We start from the raw sequence: 21,703 nt of genomic DNA, 5'->3' as shown, positions 1-21,703 counted from the left end.
AAAGGTCACGAATCCTCTTTTGTGTGGAGTTTTCCATAGAGAGCAGTTTGGGACAAAATATTCTCCCCGTACATCAGTATGCTGGCAATTCCAAACAGGAGCAGCTTTGTAACATGAAAGGACTAGTAACCGCTGCAGAACGTGACAGAGGCGTGCACCCGCCCGCTCTCTCCTGAGAGGAGACACTTCCACTTGTCTCCTCCCGGGCAGACTTTCAGGACGCAAACACGGGCAGCGTGGGCAGTCTCCCTTCCCAGCGCCGAGCTCGTCACTCTCCTCTGTATTTCTGGGTGGCGGCGGGCCCGTCCTGCTGGTCTGCACACCGTAAAGTGGAGGGAAACTGTGGCTCCGGCAAAAACATTCAGCTGGTAACTCGAGACTCAGAATTCGGGTCAGAGCCCTGTCCCTGGTACCTGTGTGGCTTTGGGTAAGCAAACCACATACCCCTGAGAACCTCCGTTTCCTCCCTCAAAAATGGGGTTGGATTGAAAATCGGAAGCCACTCACGTTGATGACCTTAGTCACCACATCAGCCTCGCATCTGTCGTTTGTGTGTGGCACTGCGTGGTGGCCACCAGTGCTCGGCTCCGATCTCGGGAGAGACCAGGGTCCAGTGCCCGTCTCGCAGCCTGTTACAGGGAGGCTTGTCTCCAGGCCTGTGTTTCTGCCCCACTGAGGGGGAGGAGCCAGGACCGGTCAGGGGGGTGGGGCCTAGTAAATGTCTTTACCTCTCACCGAGCCGCCCTTACTGTGTTCCAGTGAGGAGCAGTGATCACTGCTCTCCAGGCCTCTGAACAGGACACACCAAGGTTATCTTCAGAGGAAGGCAAGGTCGAAGCTGCTTCGTGGCTCCTAAGCACCTTTTTGCACAGCTGAGCCTAGCTCTGCCCACGGCAAGGGGCTGGGGTTGTGTGGCTCTCCCTGGCGGGGCTCGGGACGCAGTGGTGAGGGACCCAGTGATGAGGGACGCAGAGCAGAGGTCTGGGCCGGGTTTTCCACCGACTTTCAATGCCCACGCGGAAGCCCCGCCAGGAGACTCGCACCTGGAGCCCCAGGCCTGCCAGGAACATCCTCTCAGTTTTTATCCGCGCCCCCAACCTCATGAGGACCGAAACTCAGCTGTGTGTCCTAAGCAACAGTGGGCACGATAACCTGAGCACTTACCCCCAGAAAGAGCAGCAAACTCAAGTCAGATCTAGGGGCTCTTTCCCGGCAAAAATACATCATTAGTTCTGCTTAACCAGCTCCCACGTCACTCTCTTCACCGCGCTTCCTGCCGTGTACGTGACACCACGATGCTCCCACTTGGCAAGCTGGCGTGTTTAGAGGCAGACGGGCGTGGCTCCCTCACTCCAGGGAGACGTGCCAAGGCTCACGGGTGTGGCTGAGGAGCCACGGCCCACGCAATGTGAAAGTGCCACCTGGAGGGGTACCGTGTCCAGGCAGTTGAATGACAGGAAAGGTAGGGGACCGAGGGGGTCACAGAGGAGATGACAACACCAGCAGTCCCTCCCAGAAGGGCTTAAAACAGATGGCCTCCAAGGAAGTGTGACCTATGACCTCAGTGCTTGCTTCCACTTCCATAGGCTGGGAAGGAGGGCACCTGGGCTCGAGAGAGAGCTCAGCGTCCCTCCGGCCACACAGAAGCTGGGGCCACCCTTAGTTGTAGCGTCTGTCACACATGGTGCGCTAGCTTCGGTGCCAGCGCGGGCCTGTTGGAATCGCTTTCTTACGCCTCCTGTGGCTCAGAAGAAGTTATCCCCTCGAGCCTGGAGCTGGGGGACTCTGCCAGGCCAGGACAGAGAGGTGGGCCTGGCCTCAGAGGGAGCACCATGTGCCTCTCTTCCCTGGGCAAACAGTGCCAGCAGCCCCCGGTGCTCGTGGCAGCCCCCTCCCACCACCGCTGACATGCCCTCTGTTTTCCTCTGGGGGCTCCTGCCCCTGGATCATCTGCAGCTGAAGAACCTGAGGTGCACATTTGGAGGCACGTGCCTGGCCCCCCTCCACGTTGAATCCGAATTTGGGGCTAAGGAGACACTGCTCTGCACTCACTTTTAACTGACTCCCAGCCGCGTCTCTTTGCATACCGAGAATACACAAGAGCCATTAACGACATTACCACTGTTTTAGATTAATGATCTTCTCAAAAGGCCGTTAGAGTGGATGACTGCGGCTGGAAGCTGAGTGTCTGAAATGGATCAGCATGCAGTTCTGCCTGTGTTCCCCAACGGGAAGCCGTGTCCCGTGACGGGGAAGGGCAAAGGAATGCCCTGACTTGAGGGAGCTTGTCCCAGGCTTCGAGACATCTGTTCCCAGGAGCCGACTTCTAGGGAACAGGTGGTCCTGGGAGTGTCCAGGTGGAGGTAGAGACAGGAAAGTGGAAACCAGGCCCCCGGAGGGAAGGCCTCCCCCGCCACGTTGCTGGGGCCCGCACACATGCACTTACGCCCAGGTGCACTGGGAGACTCACCCAAAGGGGGCAGAGAAGGAAGACACGTGGCGTGATGGCCCACAGCACAAGCTGGTCTGTACTTTTCTGTGCATCCAGGTCCAAGGGGCGCCCCTGAGCTGCAGCTGATAGGACGGCTGACATTCGATATGTAAAGGCCATTGTTTGCTCACGGTCATAGGCACCAGGACGAACCACACGAGGGCAGCCAGCACTGGTTCCGAAGCTCAGTGATGTCATCTAAGCTCAGTCGGCCCCCACCCGTTGGTTTCATTTTGGCCTCATTCTCTTTTCTCAGATCTCTGTGGGGGGCCTTCGGAAGCCCCAGGCTTCCTCCTCCCACCAACAAGCTGAGCCCGGAGCAGGGATTTCTGCCCAGTAGCTGCACATAGCCCCGGGTTGGAGACCTGCGTCCTGAGCTTGCAGATGGACTCAGCCAGGGCGCGTGGGCCACCGGGGAGCCAGGCCAAACTCACCTGCTCCTCCTGGTGTGGACAGAGGGGTTTAGTCCGTCCAAACAACGAAGGGGAGTTGGTTCATCACAGAAAGAGTGGGGTGTTCTTACCTTAACGAGTAGCGATAGATTCTGAGCAGGTGAATGCTGTGTTGGCCAGAAAGCAGCCGTGAGTGAAGCAGGGACCGGCCCAGCGAGCTCACTCAGGCTTCTTTGGCCAAAACCACCGATTACACACACGCGCTTCCGTGGCCTCATTTGTCCTCATGAGTAAACAGTAATGGACTTGCGCACAAGTCAAGGGGTGAGCAACAGGGGTGCTTCGGGCAGTCAGCTCTGCTGTGGGGTAGCGTGAGAGTGGGTACATGGCATACCACGTTCGCCAAACCCACGGACTCCTGCAACACAAGGACATAAGCTGTGGGCTTGACCTAGCAACAGTGCGTTGGGGGCTGATGAGCCGCAGCAAACAGACCGCGCTAACAGTGCTGGGTGCCGGTAAAGGGCCCACTGTGAGTAGGGAGCTCTCCGTAGGTAGGTTCTGCTTGGTTTTCCGTCAGCCTAAACCATCTCTGAAGATAGGCGTCTGTTCATGAAAGAGACGACATCAGCGATGCTGATCGGATGAGCAGTCCCCCAGAATGAACGCTCCTCGAGTAAGAAGCCATTCGGGCCAGCAGTGTGTGAGCAGTGAGAACTTGTCTGACTTTGGGAAGAACTGAGGCCCACACAGCACGCCCAGTGTCCCACCGCACCCCCAGCCGCATCTGGGTCAGCACTCCACAATCAAACACATTTTTAACTCTGCAGGGAAAAAAGCTCATGCATATTCACACGGAGGCTATATATAGCCTCCCATCAGTTCAGGTCAGTGTTCGCCTCCTCGTGAGGTACAAAACGTCTGCATTTGTTGAAAATTCATTTTTCTTTACATAACTGGGGCTTGATGTCACAGTCACCCAATTACTTATTTTTAAAGGAGAAATTAGCGCCCTGCCCCTGGGATTGCCAGGGTCGGAGGTGAGGGTCCAAGCAGCGTGCAGTGACAGCCCTCCCCCCACCCGCTCCCCCCGACCCTGCAGAGACGATGCAAAATGCTGCCTGGAGCACAGACCCCTCCGTCCCCCACCCCGCACCTCCCCACGGGCCGGGCTCTGGCTGCTCGTCAGGTAGCTCCGCGCTCTGTGACACGGCCTGTAATGGCGGCAGCGCTGCTTGTCAACAAGAGAACAAAGACAGAGAAGGCAAAGAGTTCGCTGCTCGTTTGGATTTCTGTTCACAGACAGAAAGGTAGACCAGCTGTCCACAGACCTGTTTCTCTCTTAACCTGCTCACTTGAGGGTTAAAAAGGAGGGTAGAAGCAAGGCCGAGTGAAGGAAACGTCTCATTCTGGAAGCAGCATGTCTGTCTCCTCCAGTACTTGCTTTGCCTCAGCTCCGTTCAACTGAACCACCGAATTCAATGGAACTGTCGTGTCCTGGCCGGCTTCACACACAGGCACGTGCGCGGAGCCTTCGAGCACCCCCTGCCCCTTATTTTATGGAGTCAGGCACCACTGAATCGTGTTTGCAGTGATAGCCTGACAGCTGTTGGGTCATCATCTCTACAGTCAGTGATTCAATTTCCAAGGAATTCTCGCCCTTGGGAAAACCAGCGTTGCAGCCGCCGCGTGTTTCTGAACGTCCTTAGGTCATTGCCCACACATTTTGTGAGTCGTTCGGATCCACGGAGAGGCTGCTGACCTTACCGTTTCAGCCGAAATGAATCTCCGTGGTCATTAGGACGGCTGGCGGAGAGGCCCGCAGCCAGCCGGGTGCAGCGGGCCCCGTGTTTCCTTCTTGGAACGTCCTGGGGGCAGGAGCCATGTTTCCCCCCACTGGGCTTCCCCGGTGATGTGCGTGGGGAGAGGAGGAAGTGGACGTGAGCCTGACCCTGGGAGCTAAGAGGAGGACGACCCCTCCCATGTCCTGGGCCGTGGCTTCGCACTGCACCCAGTAAGGCAGTGCGTGCGTGTGGGTCACACACACACACACACACACACACACACACACACACACACACACGACAGAGTACTGTCTCTCTGGATCGGTAGGGGGCTCTGCGGACACAGAGTAAGAGACACGGGTGCACAGCTGAGCCACTCGGGTTAGCATGCAGGTACTGCTGAGCCCGCAGAGGTGGCAGCCTCCCTGCTCTCTGCGTGTGGCCGGATGTGGCTCACACACCCCGGCTCAGGCTCTGAGCTTCCATCCCCTCCCTGGGCTCCCCTCAGGCACCCGTCCTCACGTGTACTTCCCAAGCGAGGTGGTTCACCCGCACAAGGGCAGACGGTTCCCCGTCTGCTGGTGCAGGCAGCTGGGCTGTGCCTCCCAGTGCCAGTCCCTGGCTGTGGCGGCTGCCCTTTGCACCTGCACCAGGCCTTGGGGCCTGGAGGACCCTCAGGGGCAGCGCCCGGGGACACCACAGCGCTCACCAGCACTGTTTTCTCAGATGAAATCACTGTGTTGCATGTCCGTCCTTTCCCAGCAAATGCGCGTCACTGGGTTGGCACCACACCAAAAACCCGTTTCCAGCAGAGGACCAGTGTGTGACCTAGGGTGATGCAGGGGAAGTGTGGCCTTTGACCCCGACCCCATGGCAGCTGCAGTGCAAGCAGGCACACAGGAGGAGGCGCTGCCGGGCTGTTTTCTTCGTTGGGTGTGGGGCGGACAATCTCCTGCGCCCCACTCCTAATAGGGGTGGGGGTGCTGCTCTCCCAGCTGCGACTGAGCAGAGAGGAGCAGAGGCGCTGCACTCGGCAAGTGTGGACCCCAGGCGTCTGGCAGGGGCTCAAGAGCCGTCTTTTATCAGACCCCCTGGGGAGGAGACTTGAAGCAGAGGTTTCTGGAATATCTATTTTAGGCGTATGTGGACTTTTCACTAAGTTGAGGTCTGTGCAATATTTGTGCTAAGGTTTATCTGCTGCCTGATCGGGCCCCTTCCCACCTTCCTGCCCACCTCTGCTGCCTCTGGGACTGTCCCTGAAGCCTCCGGCAGGGACCGCACTCAGTCTCCGTGGACGTTCCTGGTCCTGCCCACCCGCCGGCCTCCTTCGTGCACGTTGTCACACGCTGGCCTCTCCCTTGGCCTCCAGAGCTCGCTCCACACGTGCCCTGTGGGCTGAGTGTGGGGGCCTCTGCCCGGCTTCCCGCGCTGTGCCGCTGCCTGAGTGAGGCCCCTCTGCTGGCCTCTGTCTCAGTGTCTCAGGAAACTTCCAGCCCACGCGGCCACCCCATTGCTCAGCCCTCAGCAAGCGGCAACGCCGGCCTAGGAGAGAAGCTGGGCGACAGGCAGAAACGGGCCACAGTAATTCAGCGGGGGAGAGAGAGAGGGCAGGGGTATCTCAAAGCTGCAGGCAAGAGGAGAGACACCATGCAGCTTTTACTGCTGGATGCTCAGAGGGTTAGTTTATTTTCAGGTGAAAGTCACTTTTGTTTCCATGACAGAGACCTGTGACCTGGAAGTGCATCTGGGATTTAATCATCTCTTTTCTCTATAGTTCTGGGGTTCTGTGTGCCTCTCAGGAATCCAGAAGCTGTGAAGCTGCAGCCCAGGGGCACAGAAGGAGCTGGCTGACACACACGGAATTGTCTCCCCCAAAAAACAGATTTTGAAAGGGACAGAACCCCACGGGAAAGGGAGTTGAGGCGTCACCGGTGGAGGGTGGCATCTTCCAGTGACTCCTCCAGTTTGAGAACACTCGGGCGGAGGACGAGTGACAGCCTGGTCCGGGGGCCTCACAGGGCCCACCACCCCCCCACCCCGCGGGATTGCCCCGCTTTTCCATGAACAGGGCCTCCCTCAGTGGCGGGCCTCCCTTAGTGGCCATCCTCCCTGCTCTCTTCACAAGCACGAGCCTACTCAGAAGCCAGTCCAGGAGAACGTCTGTGCCCCCCACTGAGCCAGCAGGGACACCAGGGCGTGGCGGGGCAGAGGCAGCCAGGGCAGCCTGTCTGATGGGCAGACTGTCGCCAGGGCAGGGAGAGGCCAGGCGGCCGGGATGGCTGGGATCTGCACTGATTCCCCCCCACAGGGCTCAGGCAAGTGGTCTGCACCTGGGTGGGGGTCAGCCTGCCTGCCACCCCATCTCCTTAACCATCGGTTTGGAGAATTCCCAGAAGGGGGAGAACTCCATGCCCCCAGGCCCCCTGTTCACAGCATGAGCCTAGCCCCCTGCCTCCTCCAAGGCAGCGGAGCACTGGGGGACTCCTCCCGCTGTGGGAACCCACGAGTCCTGTGCAGACGCCAGTCCCACATCCTGTCACTCACGCCAGCAGGGCGCCATCACTGACCAGTGCAGGGCCGGCAATGTGACAGAAGTGTGGGTGCGTTGGGCGAAGCAATGCTGTCCCTGTGGTCCTGGACAACTGGGCCTCTCCGAGGGCGGGTGCTGTCCCTGGGGCTCCCACGGTTACTGATGGAGCTCAGCTGTGAGTGTCCCAGGGGTGGGAGAGTTCAGCACCCCCTTTTCCAGACCTCCCCGGGCCCAGGCATTTCCTCTGTGCTGGCCAGCTTCGTGGTTTCCGCTGGCCTCCAAACCCTCCCTCTAACCGTGCCTACGCTGTCTTCTCAGGTGGCATCGGTGTCACTGGCTACACTCTGCCGACAGAGAGTCCAGGCACAGGTCTGAAGCCCCGGTTGGCTGATGCTCTGGTCCGAGGGAACGGAGACCGGGGAACAGAGGGGCAGGGCGAGCGGACCTCGTGTTTCCGTGTGCAGAGGAGTCACTCTGAGGGCCCGTCTGGACTGGGGTTTAAAGAACAAGCATGATGTGATTGCAGAGCTGGTGGTCGGTCTCCCTGTGAGACAGCCCGCCGTGTTACGTCCTTGTCCTCGGTCATTTGCCCAGGTACCTGCCTAGGCTGACAGTCACAGCCAGTCCTCAGGTCACCCTGAACCACGCGCTGTGATAAAGGAAAGGGGGGACTTGATCGTTCGGGCTTTGAAAATGGCCCAGTCTCCCTGCACCCTCAGACAGAGCGAGCCAAGGGACGTCCCCTCCCCTGCTTCACCCGGGCACCCCAAGGTTTGGGGGAAATAAAGACACTCTTCGACTTTCTTCTCAAAAACACGGGTAGCCCTAGTCTAAAGGTTTAAAGTCAGGATATCTGTTTCCCACAGCCAGGTGGCCGAACTCTCTAAAATCCCCCCGTCATCTTTGTGACTCGCGGCGGCTCAGGCGTGGGAGGCCGCGCTGCTGTCTGTGGGCCGGCGCTTGCTCCAGGCAGCGAGCGGGGCGGACCCTGAGCGGGGGAAAACTAGATGGAATGCGTTATTCATAGAGAATGCCGAGCATCGTTATTAGCAGTTCTCGTTACAGAGTACCCGGGAAAAAATACCCTTTTTGTTATTTAAATACGGCGCGGATACATGGGAAGTGGTGCAGATGTGAGGCCAGAGCCTCTCCGCTGTGTTCTGGATAATCGCTACTATGTTTTGTTCATGTTTGGAATTACTTGTAATAGACTATTTCTGTATGAAATTCAAATCAGGGAACACCAATGAATGGACATGATTGATATTATATATCCACACACATAATTTTGGAATTGGAACAATAGAAATATTCCTCTCTTAGAGAAAAATCCCTCAAACTTACTGCCATATTGATCTTGCTGAGTGGCCCTTGTTACTTAACTAGAGACGCCAGAAGCCCATGTAATTGAATTGAGCTAACCCGTGGCCCAGGATCTAAGTTTGTTTGGAAAATATCTGTGTAATTGTTGAAAATATGAAATATAACTCTGGATTTTGAAATACCTGGCTTGAAAACGTAAGTGTTTAAAAAAAATTGTATGTGTTAGTGTACTTCTATTCCATGCCTTATTTTGAGTTCTTCAGTAACTCCTGTTCTCGGTCTCTTTGTCCCTCTTTAACGTGGGACTTCACACGTGGCGGGGGCAAGAGGGTGGTGGCTGTCACGCAGAGTCCGCGGCATCTCTGAGTGCAAACCTCACGCACACGTGTGTTTGTGGGGAAATACTCACAGCTCCCTTCCCGCTTTCACTGGTGTGGGGCCCCCGTGGATCTTACCGTTTCAGAGACGAGAACATTGGGGCAGGGAGACGAGGTGACCCGATGGGTCAAGGGTCAGTAGGTGACCCCGGGCATTGAATCTCCGTCCCTGCCGGCTCTGAATCCAGGTCCTTGTTCTTCTCACCGCAGGACTGCGGCCGTCCCTACTGCCCTGTAAAGAAACAGAACTCTGTTTGCTCATCTCGCCTCCTCCTCTTGTCTTCTCTCCTAATCTCAACGTGTGCGTTTTTTCTAAAAGTCTTAAAAGAACCCTCCTCACCAAAACCGCAGTCGGGCTTTCTTCTCTTCCCTCCGTCCCAGTCCCCCTGAACAAGTCCCGCCCCACCCTATCACCTGTCAACAAAAGGCAGGTTCGGAGGGATTCCGGGGCAGCAGTTGCAATTCTCACCCTTCAGAATAATCATCACCTTGAGGAAAACGGATCGTCAGCTCCGGGGTGATATTCGGTGTCATTTTACATCATAGCCACTGGCGCTTCTGTCTCAAATTCCATCAGGCAATGCCCAAGGCAGCTGACTGAACACACTAAAAAATGAAGAAGGTGGCGCTTCATGGCACAAACCCTGCACACCACCTCCTGCGAACGAGCCGCTGTCTTGGTCGCACAAGTCAGAGCAGACGGGAAAGGCACAGCCACGCCCCCACGGAGCTTAGACACAAGGAAGAACAAAGCGGCACGGATGTGCTGGGCAGAAGAGAGGTGATTGATTGCCTGCAGGGGCATGGCGTTCAAGAAGCACGTGATGAAAGGAAGACAGCAAAGGTCTAGAGAAGCCTTCTAGGAAACAGCAAGGAACTTGGACTAGAATTTGAAGAATGAAAATCCCTTCCGGGGCTGGAGGTGGTGAGACACGTTCTGGCCTCACCTGCAGCAGGGGGAGGGGTGTTGTTCTAGTCTCTGGTGGTTCCATGAGAAAGTACGTCGTGGGCAGCCGGTTTCTCCTGCCGAGAGACCGGTTAGAACCTCAGACAGCATTCCGCAGTCTGGCGTCGCTGAGCCGGCGGCCGTTCCTGAACGCGTGTGCCGCGCACCGGCTCCAGCGGTGGGCTAGGCCACCTCCCCACGTGTGGGCTCGTAACAGCGGAGAAAACAGACTGGTCGTCCCCACAGACAATTCGAGGACCACGACTCTGGGATGCTCTTTGTGTACCTTCGTACCAACTTTAAGAAAGGTTTGTACGTGTTTTATCAGTGCCGCGCTGTTTCTTGTTGCCAACGCGTTTATGAAGTCGCGCTGCTTGCTTCCTGCATCCGGACGTGGTTCCCAGGGATAAGTTCTCAGGGCGACTCGGGGTCGACTGCGAGTGCCCGAGGCTGAACCCAAACCTCAGCGGTACCACCATCCTTGTCGGTTTATCTTTTCACCTTCCTGTCGTTGTTCTCTGTTGTTTCGGTCCTGTTTACATGCTGTTCTTCATTTTGGACCTTTTCTCTTCTCTTTTCAGATGAGTACACACTGCACGGCCCGGTTTTTGTTCAAGAACCAAGTCATTTGATGTTCCCTTTGGATTCTGAGGAGAAAAAAGTGAAGCTCAGTTGCCAAGTTCGAGGGAACCCCAAACCGCACATCAGGTGAGTGGGTGTGAGCACGTGTCTCCGCACGAGCAGTCTCATTCCTACCCTCGGTGCACACGCGCGGGTGCTGACGACATGAAGGGTCACCAGGCAGGCCCCCGGGCCATATCCTGGGGCGCGGGAGAGACGTCTCTGCCCAGGAGAAGTCCAGCGCCCACCTGCCGTGGCAGGCGGTCCTGGGAGGTAAACGCCCTGGTCGACCCCGTCGTGGAATGCCTTACACCGTTTCCTAACAATGTGCATCTTCAAACCACAACTTACTAAAATGCACCCATGCACTGGCAGGAAAGTAGACATTCAGCAGTCACACAGGAAGCGGGGCTGGGACCCAGAGAAGGAAACTGGACGCTGAAGAGTGGTTTGCACCTTGACGAACTATGTGAAGTTGACCTTGGATCAGGCGGCCTCACAGGGTACTGGGGTCACAAAGCCTCCACTCAGCCAAGAGGAGAGTCAACATGAGAATCATTCCCAATAGACCAGGTGCCCAGCGCTCTACCCTCAGCATAACCGTAACAGGGACAAAGCCTGCTTCCCTCCCACGAGGGGCTGCCAAGCAAAGGAATCTCCTGCTCGCCACACTTGCCTGGATGCCACGTACGTAGTTTTAGCTGCAGAGCAGACACAGTCGAGAGGCGAAACAGTGACCTGTGAGGTCCATGTGCAGAGGATGTCACCCAAAGGCAGTGGGAAGGGATGAAGACAAGCAAAATATGAGAGAGAGAGAGAAAACGTTCACACGTATCTCTCAGAGTCCCACAAGGAGAGGCTGAGAGGACGGGGAAGTGGTGATATTTAAGGAGAAGGCTAAGAATTTTCCTCAGCTATCTACAAATTCCAAGCTATAAATCTAGGAAGCCCAGTGAAATGAATCTCAAGCAATGCAAATAAAAATAAAGCCTCCCTTAGAATGAGTGAAGGACGTGGTCACACAGACAGCGGGGTGGTGACAGAGGCCGCCCGCAGGGGGCGGCCCGTGCAGCCAGCGCCACTTATGAGCTTAGGAGACCCAGGCGAGGCTGCGACAGAGCCTGCAGCCTGGGGGAAGGGGCTGTCCCAGTCCTCCGCCACAGAAACACGGCTTTAAAGGGAGGAAAAAAGGAAGATTCTGAGCAGGCACTGAAGACTGACTCGAGCAGACCCTCCCTAAAGAAAACTCTTAAAAATACATAGTTTAAGCAGAATGAAAATGGCCCCAGGTACAAGGAAAACATGATACGAAAAGCAAGTGGTTGAGGTTAGAATTTCCACATAAAAATTAATTGCACTAAGCAAGAAAAAGAATAAAGACAATGCTGTCTTGCAAAGACATAAAAATCAAAAGTCATGACAATAACAGGCATAAGTTGGAAAGAGAGACACTGCACAAGGAATTGTCCGCACGGTTAAAAAGTAAAATAAAGTGGGACCTTCACACTGTACACAGGTGATTAGAAAACCTACGTGAGAAATTACAACACTTTTAAAAGAAAGCAGACATACATATTTATGACTTTGAAGGGAAGAAAAGATTTCTCAAATATGACAGAAAATATTTAACTTCATTAATATTAAGGACTTTTGTTTGACAGACTTTACTGAGATGAATAAAATTATAAGCTTCCAACTGGGAGAAGATACATTTAGTGTTATTACTGGCAAAAGATTAATATCCAAAGAATTTAAAGAATTCCCACAAATCTAAAGAAAAATAATGGAATATTACCAAAAGACTTAATTAGGCATTTCTAAGAAAAAGAATATCAAATATCCATTAAAGGTATCAAAAGATAATCGGTGCCATTAGTGAGCAGAAGTATACAAAGTACGTAAAACGGCACCGTTGCAAGCGTTACCGACTGATAGGCGTTGAGAAGACTAAGCTTATTGTAATGTAAGTAATGTAAACAGATGTAACCTCGCGGGCTTACACCATGTGACCTGGTGGAAGCAAAGGAGCCACCGCTGCTCCTCAGGGGGTCTCAGAAACTCAGTTTTGAGTAAACAAAGCGAGTCACTGCAGAACCCAGACCGTAATTCCATGGTTACGAAGTTCGAAAGCGGGTCAGCTGGGGCTGGTATCTCAGAACACTCACGCATGGGACAAAGTTGTCACGGAAATCAAGGGACTGGAAAACCAAAATTAAGTCGTAACTGACCACGGAGAGGGGAGTGAATAAAAGCAAAATGGAAATAGAAGACTTCCGAAGTAACGACATTCCTTTTCTTAGACACAGATCTTTGTTGTCGTGTGATTCTTTATAACTTACAAATATCTTGTTCGTGTTATTTTGCCTCTACTTAAGTTTAATGATAAAAACCTCAGGCTAAAAATCGATGTGTAGCCACGTGTGACAAGCAGGAGGACGCACCGCGCACACCGCACTGAAGGGAGGAAGAGGCTGGACTCGCTAACAGGGATCGCAGCAGTGGGACCTGACCTGAGACCAGGCGGGCGGGGCGAAGGACATCGTCCTGCCCACGTTACGGGAGGGGGTAAGGGCACAGTGGAAGTTGCTTCACAGTTCAGTTTCTTCGCTCACCCATTTCATCATCAAACACATCTCATCCATCAGGCTACCCTGCGCTTTCAAACTGGATTCCAGGGTAGGTGGATTGGCTCAGCACTAATCAGGCAGCCAGGCCTCGAACTAGGGCACATACCAGAATTCTGGATTCTGAAGAGCATGGTGTCCAGGAAAGGGGCTTAAGCCACCGCGCGGCAGCTGAGGTGCAGCAGGACCATGCTAGGCTTGACGTGTGCAAGTAGTGCGCCGTGGGGGGCTGGGGGGGCACTGTAAGTGCATTCCAGAAAGAGGGGAGGAACCAACAGCTCCCCAGTGGACTGGGCCGATCGCGTGAACAGATAAACGATCATCCAAATCAGGACACTTGGCGAGTAAAAGGCCACTGTTAATAATTATGCTAGGACAGCAGGTATGAGCCAGCATGGTCCTAGGCAAACGGAATAGGTAGTGATTTTCCCTAATGGGTTGGCGTTGAGGCTAAATCAAACACTTTAAAATGCTTGATGTTGCAAAAAATAAATGCAAGAGGCAAGGTTCCTCCACACATAAATGCAGAGTTAAATGGCCACAGTTCTTAGTCCATAGCCAAGTGTAAATTCACGTGTTAGCTATAAAGGGAAACAAATTTTGCAGCAGAATTTGGCAAGTTGCTGCTTTGTTTCTCTCTCAACCGTGACCTTTAATGAACGTTACTTTTGTAGCCCTGTGTTCAGAGATGTAGGGGCTTGCTTCGTTATCTAAAGCCAGCAAGGGAACAGACCCCGATTATGGTTTTAAAGATTGCCAGAAGAAGCCCCGAAGAAAACTTTTCATCAAATGCACCAGCAATTGCTGGCAGCCCTACCTCGTTTTTCTCTGTACCTTCAACAGTTTCTCTGTCACTTAAAAGCCCACTGGTCCCTGGAGCTAAAAACCCCTCCTGGGCTGGAGGACAGAGCAGGGGACCACCTGGAGAATCGGTATTTTCAGACCCCTTTCTGCTGAACTTCCTCAGTGTGCCAGCCGACTTCCAGGTGAAGAGACCGTAGGAGACACGCCAGGTGAGCTCCCCGCCAGGAGCCTCAGACACCTCCCTTCCGAGGCGGCTTTATGCTCACCCAACCGCTGATCCTGCCCTTTTTATCTCTCCTCCCCCTTGATTTTGAAAAGATTGACCCAGACCCAGAAAACTTGAAGCAGTTTTGACCTGTGCCAGCTGCCCTTGTAGGAAAGTCCCCTAAGGACAGGTGACATTGCTTTTGGCAGGCACGCAGCTTCCCTCTCCACACAGAGGCGAGGGTCACGGACTTGGAGCAATTCAGCTGTTTGGTTGGTATTCAGCTTGGTGTGCAGACAGCGGATTCCAAGTCAGAAAGGTTCTGTCCTTGTTCCCTGCGGAGCTGAGAGAGTGAGCAGGAAAGAGGGCTTTGGGACGACAGATACCCCAGACAGCCTCCCAGACAGGTCCAGATTTGACCCCTCTGGAGCTCCACCGCTCTGATGCTGGGCTGTGCACAGCCTCCGTCTCTGGAGAGAATGGCATCTCTGTTTTGAGTGGTTCGGAGTCAGCTTATGAGACTCACCAGTTTGGCCCAGCCCTTGGGAAAATCTCCTTTGTTCAAAACAGGCAGCACCTCTATATTACCAGTACTTAAGACATTCCTCAAACATTGACGATAAATTGCGAAGTTTTCAAGAGTGTTGCCGTGTGGAGTGAAGTGAGGGATTCAGTGCAATCCACATTCACGTGATTGCAGTGCAAAACAACAGGCGTAGTGCTTTGCACTGGAAACGCAGCTGCATTTCGCAGCAAGCGCTACATGATCTACATAGTCCCGTCCCCTTCGCTCTTCACGTGGCAAAGCAGGCAACGAGGGGGCCCAGGGGCTCTGCGCCCAGCATTTGGATGGAGGTGGCTGGTGTGGACAGACCTGCTAGGCGCTCTTCTAAAAAGCCTCACAGGGTCGCGTTCCTGAGCTCTGCACTCGGCTTGCAGCTCACATTATTTTGCAATTTCCTCTTTGGGTTCTTAGATTTGTCATATTAAATTGCTGAACTATCATTTGAAGTGAGAGTTATGGCTGAGACGTGATCAGTTGACTCAAAAAAAGAAAAAAAAATGTCAAAGGCAGGCAGTCAACGGGAGATTCATGCGCACATAGACCTGCTGAAATAGAACCCGGCTGTTCTCTTTTTATTGCTTATTACTTCCTTGTCTGTGTCAGAACACAGAGAGAATTACTGTCAAGCCTGAAAACAACGTCCGTTTCCAATTCCCACCTTCCTACAAGCAAACAGACAGAGAGAGAGCTGCGTCCCGGTCTGTGCTTCTGGCCCACCCCAGCCCCCACCCCGTTTCCTGACATTTTCCATTTCGGAGACACAGGTGCGAGCAAACAGGCACCACTGCACTGGGGTGGGCTTCAGGCTTCCTACGTTGTGCATGGTCAAAACAAAAACATCCAGCAAAGAAGTAAAATATTTCGTCCAATTCCCAAGCGTTCATGGAGCCCAGTAAGAGTGCCGAGTCCCGGTTGCTAAGGGGAGAATCTGGAAGTGACCTGGGCACGTCATGGGCAGTGAAGGCAGAGTTCCTTCAGAAAGGAGACTTCTGCAGGGTGAATGGGAAGACATCTGATTGAACTTGACTAGGAATCATGAGGAAGACTTTTTTGGAAGAGCTGCCTTCCAAGGTGACCTTGAGGGGTCATTCTCTAAGCATCTGCTTTTGTTGGTAGGAAATACCCAAAACCTTGAAACTGGCCTGCGGTTTCTCGTTTGCGTCCTCCGTTCCCATCACGCGCTCCAGCCAGGAGCCCAAAAGACGCGCGCCTCCTGCCCTCAGACGTCTCACTCAGCCCTGTGCTGCTGAGTCCCTGGTCTGTCCCCCAGCGCAGCTGCTTCTCCAAGCCGGGTGCATGTTGGAAGCCCCAGTGCGCTGCTGCCATTCCCTGAGGCTCTGTGCAGGATTCCGGGGGGGGGGGGGGGGGGGCGGGCAGAAAGAGATAGTTATTGAATTGTATCAGCTCAAAAGTTTCTAAGCATTCAGATGACTTCCTGGTTATGAGAACTTCTTTTTGGAATGTTACTGGATATTAAAAAAGAGAGATCTTGTTAATAAAGATTTGCTGTTTACATGTGTGTGTCCCACTGAAGGTAATTTCTTGAGCCAAACCCAGTAGTCAGAGACACAGAGGAGCCAAACAAACAGAGAACACACTCCATTGGCCTCTGGCCCCTGGGCCCGAGCTGTAGCTTCAGGGCCCATCGGTGGGTGCCCGGGTGCCAGTGGCCAAGGCCATCACTGAGGCCCGTGGTGAAGGCCGGTGTGGCCCCCACACCAGCTCTGTGGTTCCCGGGCTCCGCAGGCGGCCTTTTCAGTCATGTTAAGGACCAAAGCGAAGCAGCACCGTGTTGGGTTGCTCAGATACTCCGCAGCCTGCTCGTCATCTGTGGACGCCTGTCAAAGGGTAACTGCCAGCCCGAAAGGGGCCTTTCCCTGAGGAGCCCTGTGTGGACAGAGGTGTACACGGTGCTATAGGAACAGTCAAACAGAGAAAGGAACAGTGACGTGTCTGCAGCATCACACGCAGTTAAAGAGGGCGTTAAAACAGCACTGCCATTGTGCACCATGAAGGACACGCGCTCGTGGTGGCATTGAAGCTGTCACCGCCGCTAGGGGGAGCATCTCTAATTTCTTTTACCATGGTTGAAAAAGTGATGATGTTGCATGCTATTTCTGGTGTTTATGTGCTTTGGACAATGCAGAGATACGGACTGATATGACAAGGCTTTATCTCCTGGCATTTCTGTACTATAGGTGGAAGTTAAATGGAACAGATGTTGACATAGGTATGGATTTCCGCTACAGTGTTGTTGAAGGCAGCTTGTTGATCAATAACCCCAATAAAACCCAGGATGCGGGAACGTACCAGTGCGTAGCAACAAACGCCTTTGGAACAGTGGTTAGCAGAGAAGCAAAGCTTCAGTTTGCTTGTAAGTAGTAATGACATCACGCGCGAACATCACTGTGAGTCTTTGGGCCACTGTGCCTATACGCCTGCCAAACCGTTTCTTTTCAAAAACCAAACAGATTTTAATTTGTTATGTGATTGTCTTTACCCTTTTCTCGCATTTTGGAAATAGCTTGTTTGTAGATAAATTAAAAGGCTGTGTGGGAAGATACATGTGCTCTGTTTGATGGCCACTGAGATGGTTTCATAATGTGGAGGTTTGGTTACATGGTGCTCAACACACATTAACACACACACACTCAAATATACATGTACAACTATGTACGTACATAAGTTCACACACAAAAATCACACACACAGCATGGTGTGTATGAATAAGCAAATAAACTGCCACTCACCTGACACGCAATATGAGAAGTGTTTAACCATGCAGCTCAGTCACAGAAACCTTGGTAATCTATTCATTCTCTAATTCTCTAGTTTTTTTTCTTATTATATAAATTGGGAAAATTTTTAAAACTACTATGATAACTGAAAGTTAAGACAATTAAAGTTACCTTTATATTATACCATTTATGTTTCTAATTTGGAACATTTTGAAAAACATCTCGCCATCTCTTAACATAGCCAGCTGAAACAGCCCACGGGGCCGGCGCAGCACGCGGGAGCTAGAAGGCGCAAATGGCAGACAGCACCACGGGCAAGAGCCGCGCGTGCGCGCCGGAGCACGGAGGCCTCTGAAGATTGACGATCAGCTCTATTTCTGAGGGTTTATGTATTTGCATATGATTATATATTTCCTCCTGTAAAATCCCACCTCGTATAGCAGTGCATTAATGTCAAAGGTTTTCTAATCACAAAGTCCGTTAGCAGTAACACTGTAGAATATTCTCATTAACAAAATCCTCTCTGGGAACTCAACATCAAATATACCTAATACCCAGTGCTTAATCTATTATTGCCATTCGGTGGCACTTTTATGAGCTGAGAAATGAATTTTCCAAGTACGAGGCGTAGGCGGGATTCCAGGATCACTGTGTGTGAGCGCCCCGTCCGCCCTGGCGAGCAGGGCAGCAGGAGCGCCACAGAGCAAGTGTTTGTTTCTCTCGGTGTAACGCACGTCTGATAGCTACACTTACTTTTCAGCAACGACGAATGCGTGTTATTGGATTCATTTTGGAAAATGATCATAGAATCATCGATGCTTAGAGCAGGGACGATCTCTGTCTTCAGTTATTGTTGTTTGATTTTCGCTCTCATAGTGGAGGAAAGTTTTCGAAACAGCAACACTAACTACAACACGAAGATTGCCACAGCACCACGATGTTCTGATTTTCTATGACATTTAAAAAACAAGTGATCGAGGCTTAGGACTCCCCTTGAGTAAAAATCCAGGCATTTCTACTACCCCAAAGTCAGAAAGAATTGCAAAGGACAGTCATTTAAACACAACAGTTCGGCCTCCCTGGAGGCTCTGCCACTGATTTTGTGGGCGAGCTGGCCCGCGGACCAGCGTTGGGGACCCACTCGCTTGTCCCACTTCATGAGTGATGTAGGCATCCTGCCGCCTCCAGGCCCTGGACTCCTCACCGTTCAGCCTGAGAAACTCTTGAGTGGAGAGCTCAGCTGTTCCTCACAAAGCATCCCGACCCAGAGCAGCCTGCTCTACTTGCTCCAGAGTGCTCGAACCCAACATCCCCCTAAAGCTGAGCCAGACGTGGACATTTCCACCTTTTCACCCCCGTGCTCCCTGCAGGGTTGTGGGTAGGCCTTCAAATCTGTGAAACCGCAGCCGTGGCCCTTCGGCCCCGAACCCTTTTCTCTTCCAGGTGCTTCATTCTCTGCCGTCCTCTACACAACACGCTCCCTTACGTTCGCTGAGACCCCAGAGAGGTGTACTCTCTTCCCTGCATGCCCTTTGACCTTGCAAAGGACAGCGGGGACCTTAGTGTCCCATGATGAGAACTTCATTTTCCATGAACACAGTGCCATTGACACTCGCTTCTCTTAAGCCCCAGTCTCCGACTGGGACCTTCTTTTTAATTTGTTGTCGTTCAGTTACAGTTGTCCCCATTTTCCCCCCATTACTCTCCCCTGCCCCACCCACCCCCCACCTCCCAAATTCAGTCCTTCCCCCTCATTGTCTTTGTCTGCAAGTCCTTTATTCATGTTCCTTGACGACTCTTCCCCTTTTCTCCCCCGTTACACCCTCCCCCTGGCTACTGTCAGCTTGTTCCTTATTTCCAAATCTCTGGTTCTGTTTTGCTCTCGTTTTGTTGATTAGGTTCCACTTATGGATGAGATCACACAGTTTTTGTATTTCACCGCCTGGCTTACTTCACTTCGCATAATGCTCTCCAGATCCATCCATGCTGTCGTGAAGGGTAGGAGCTCCTCCTTTCTTTCTGCTGCATAGTATTCTGTTGTGTAAATGTACCACCGTTTTGTGATCCACTCACTCATTTACTGGTGGGCAATTAGGTTGCTTCCAGCACTTGGCAATTACAAATTGTGCTGCTATGAACATTGGGGTGCATATGTTCTTTTGAACTGGTGTTTCAGGATTCTTAGGGTATCATCCCAGCAATGGAATTGCCAGGTCAAAAGGCAGTTCCACTTTAGTTTTTTGAGAAAATTCCAAACTGTTTTCCACAGTGGCTACACCAGTCTGCATTCCCGCCAACAGTGCACAAGGGTTCTCTTTTCTCTGTGTCCTTGCCAGCATTTCTGTAAAGTCTGAGGATTGATCTCTTTCATCAATGTCGATTAATCCTTAGCTGCCCAACTGTGTTACTACCCTAAATTCAGAGCATTCTATTTACCCCTTTTAAATTCACCTTCTGAATAGTGACCCTTGGTTCCATCCAAGTTGAAATTGTGTTTAGCTTTTTTTATCTGACATATTGATTATTCTCCTTCAGCGTCAGTGGAAAATTTGATAAGCCGGTGCCCAGTCAGGTAATTGATACAGTATGTTGACTGGGACAGGGCTGCCTACTGGTAGACAGCCTCCCCGTAAGATGAGATTGAACTTCACAGTCAATATTGTTCGCGTACTTGTGTTTAGCTGGCTGCACATGCACCCAGACATCCTACAGTTAGACCCCAGTTTCTCCTTCTTCTGCTTCAAGTTGTGAGAGTCTTTGCCAGGCGCCTCCCCACGATCAGACACACTGTTTTGCGACGCCCGCCACTACCTGGTCCCCGTGTGTCGCCGCTAGATCGTTTCCAACCATTTATCACACAGCGACCAGAGTCCTCTCCTCGGCAGGCAAACGTGGCCCCCAGGCTTCCACTCGCTGCACACCTCCTACTGCACTTAGACTAGGTCTCAAATCCATTGCCCTGTCTTCATCATGATTTCTCAGAAGTGACAACCCATCTTTTGCCCCGGGGCCGCGATGAGTGGGTTGCCTTTGTCCTGGCCTGTCATCACCCCTGAGGTCCTCAGGTTCCAGTTGAGGTGTGACCCACTAAGACAAGGTTCCTGCATCACCCTATCTTACAACAAACACTCCTCTCATTTCCCCTGTCCTCCGCTCACCCCTCACCCCAGTCCCTCCGTCAGTGGGACAGCTCCTCAATTTAGTTCACTAGGACTTAATACAGCCTGGGATGACTTTGCGGATTCATTTATTTCTCACTATTTGACTCCTGGGAGGAGCTGTGTTCTAAGAGCCAAGAGTACCTTGCCCACCCTGTGTCTCCAGAGCCTGGCATTTTACGCATATGAATAAAGGGATGCCTTTATTAAATTGCCTGCACAGTGGCACGACCAAGAAAATATATGTCTAAAGTCAGTTTGGGGACAATGAGTCTTTATAAACCCACACCCTGCCCTGGCTGGTATGGGTTGGTGGAATGAGCGCTGGCCTGTGAGCCAAGGGGTCACTGGTTCGATCCCCGGTCATGTCACTCTTTCTAGTCCAGTCACTTTCTGGAATTAAACTCTTGATCATCTACCTACAGTTTTTAGGCTTCTTTTTTCCTTCCTTTTTCATGAAAAAGAAAGTCAAAAGATATGCCTGTATTCAAAAGTCATTTTTAAATGGCTGGAATAAAACACTTCTCCTTCGTGATATTAGGGGAAGTGAGGCAACAAGGTCTTCTGAATGTCCCTCCCGAGCCCCTGCTGTCACCGTGAGCGTCTTCAGAGTCATCGGGAAGAGGGAGCCTTGCCTGTGACCCCCGTCGACGCTGCGGCGTGCGAGCGAGGGCACTGTTTTTAGTCCTATCACTTTACGGCAGCAACAACCTTACAGGTTTCTCAGCCTGCGTCGTCTCAGAGATGCAAGTGGAGATGAGGGTCAGTGCAGTACTCGGTGCTAACTGCGCCATTCACAAGTGACAGTGAGGACAGCTCGCCTGCCTCCGCTCCGGGTTCAACGCCCCCTGGCTCGCCCCTGCGCTCGGCCCCCCGCAGTTGTGAGCAACACACTCCTCCTTTATCTGACAAGTCACAGTTCTCAATTCTCGTCCAAACACTCTGTATAATTTCATCCATAGGGTAATCTGGTAAGTCACATGTTATTCTTACTTTATGAATTCTTTAAAAACTGGTTTTTTGCTGCTTTTGTGGACAGAATTTGGCAATCTCTGCTCTTTGTCAGTTGAAAAAAAGGACTCCCGTGAGCAAACATTCTGTTAATGGAGGCGAGGGCTTTGAGAACCCGCCCCTCCCCCAGCTTT

At 52.6% G+C, this 21,703-nt stretch overlaps 1 protein-coding gene across 3 annotated transcripts in view; it reads left to right on the top strand.

The window, feature by feature from the left end:
• Window positions 1-21,703, top strand: part of CNTN4 (contactin 4) — a 314,773-nt gene that overhangs the window by 102,730 nt on the left and 190,340 nt on the right. For 2 of the 3 annotated variants that reach the window (XM_024566039.4, XM_045199695.3), the window contains exons 3-4: window positions 10,425-10,551; window positions 16,861-17,036. In XM_024566039.4, the coding sequence (XP_024421807.2) occupies window positions 10,425-10,551; window positions 16,861-17,036 (303 nt within the window). Of the gene's footprint in view, window positions 1-10,424; window positions 10,552-16,860; window positions 17,037-21,703 lie in introns of those variants that run through there. The other variant, XM_045199696.3, reaches the window with a different exon arrangement.

Source organism: Desmodus rotundus, chromosome 8 (assembly GCF_022682495.2).
Source record: "Desmodus rotundus isolate HL8 chromosome 8, HLdesRot8A.1, whole genome shotgun sequence".
Classification (NCBI taxonomy): Eukaryota; Metazoa; Chordata; class Mammalia; order Chiroptera; family Phyllostomidae; genus Desmodus; species Desmodus rotundus.
Note: the sequence above shows the minus strand (reverse complement) of the source record. Positions and strands in the feature narration are given on the sequence as shown.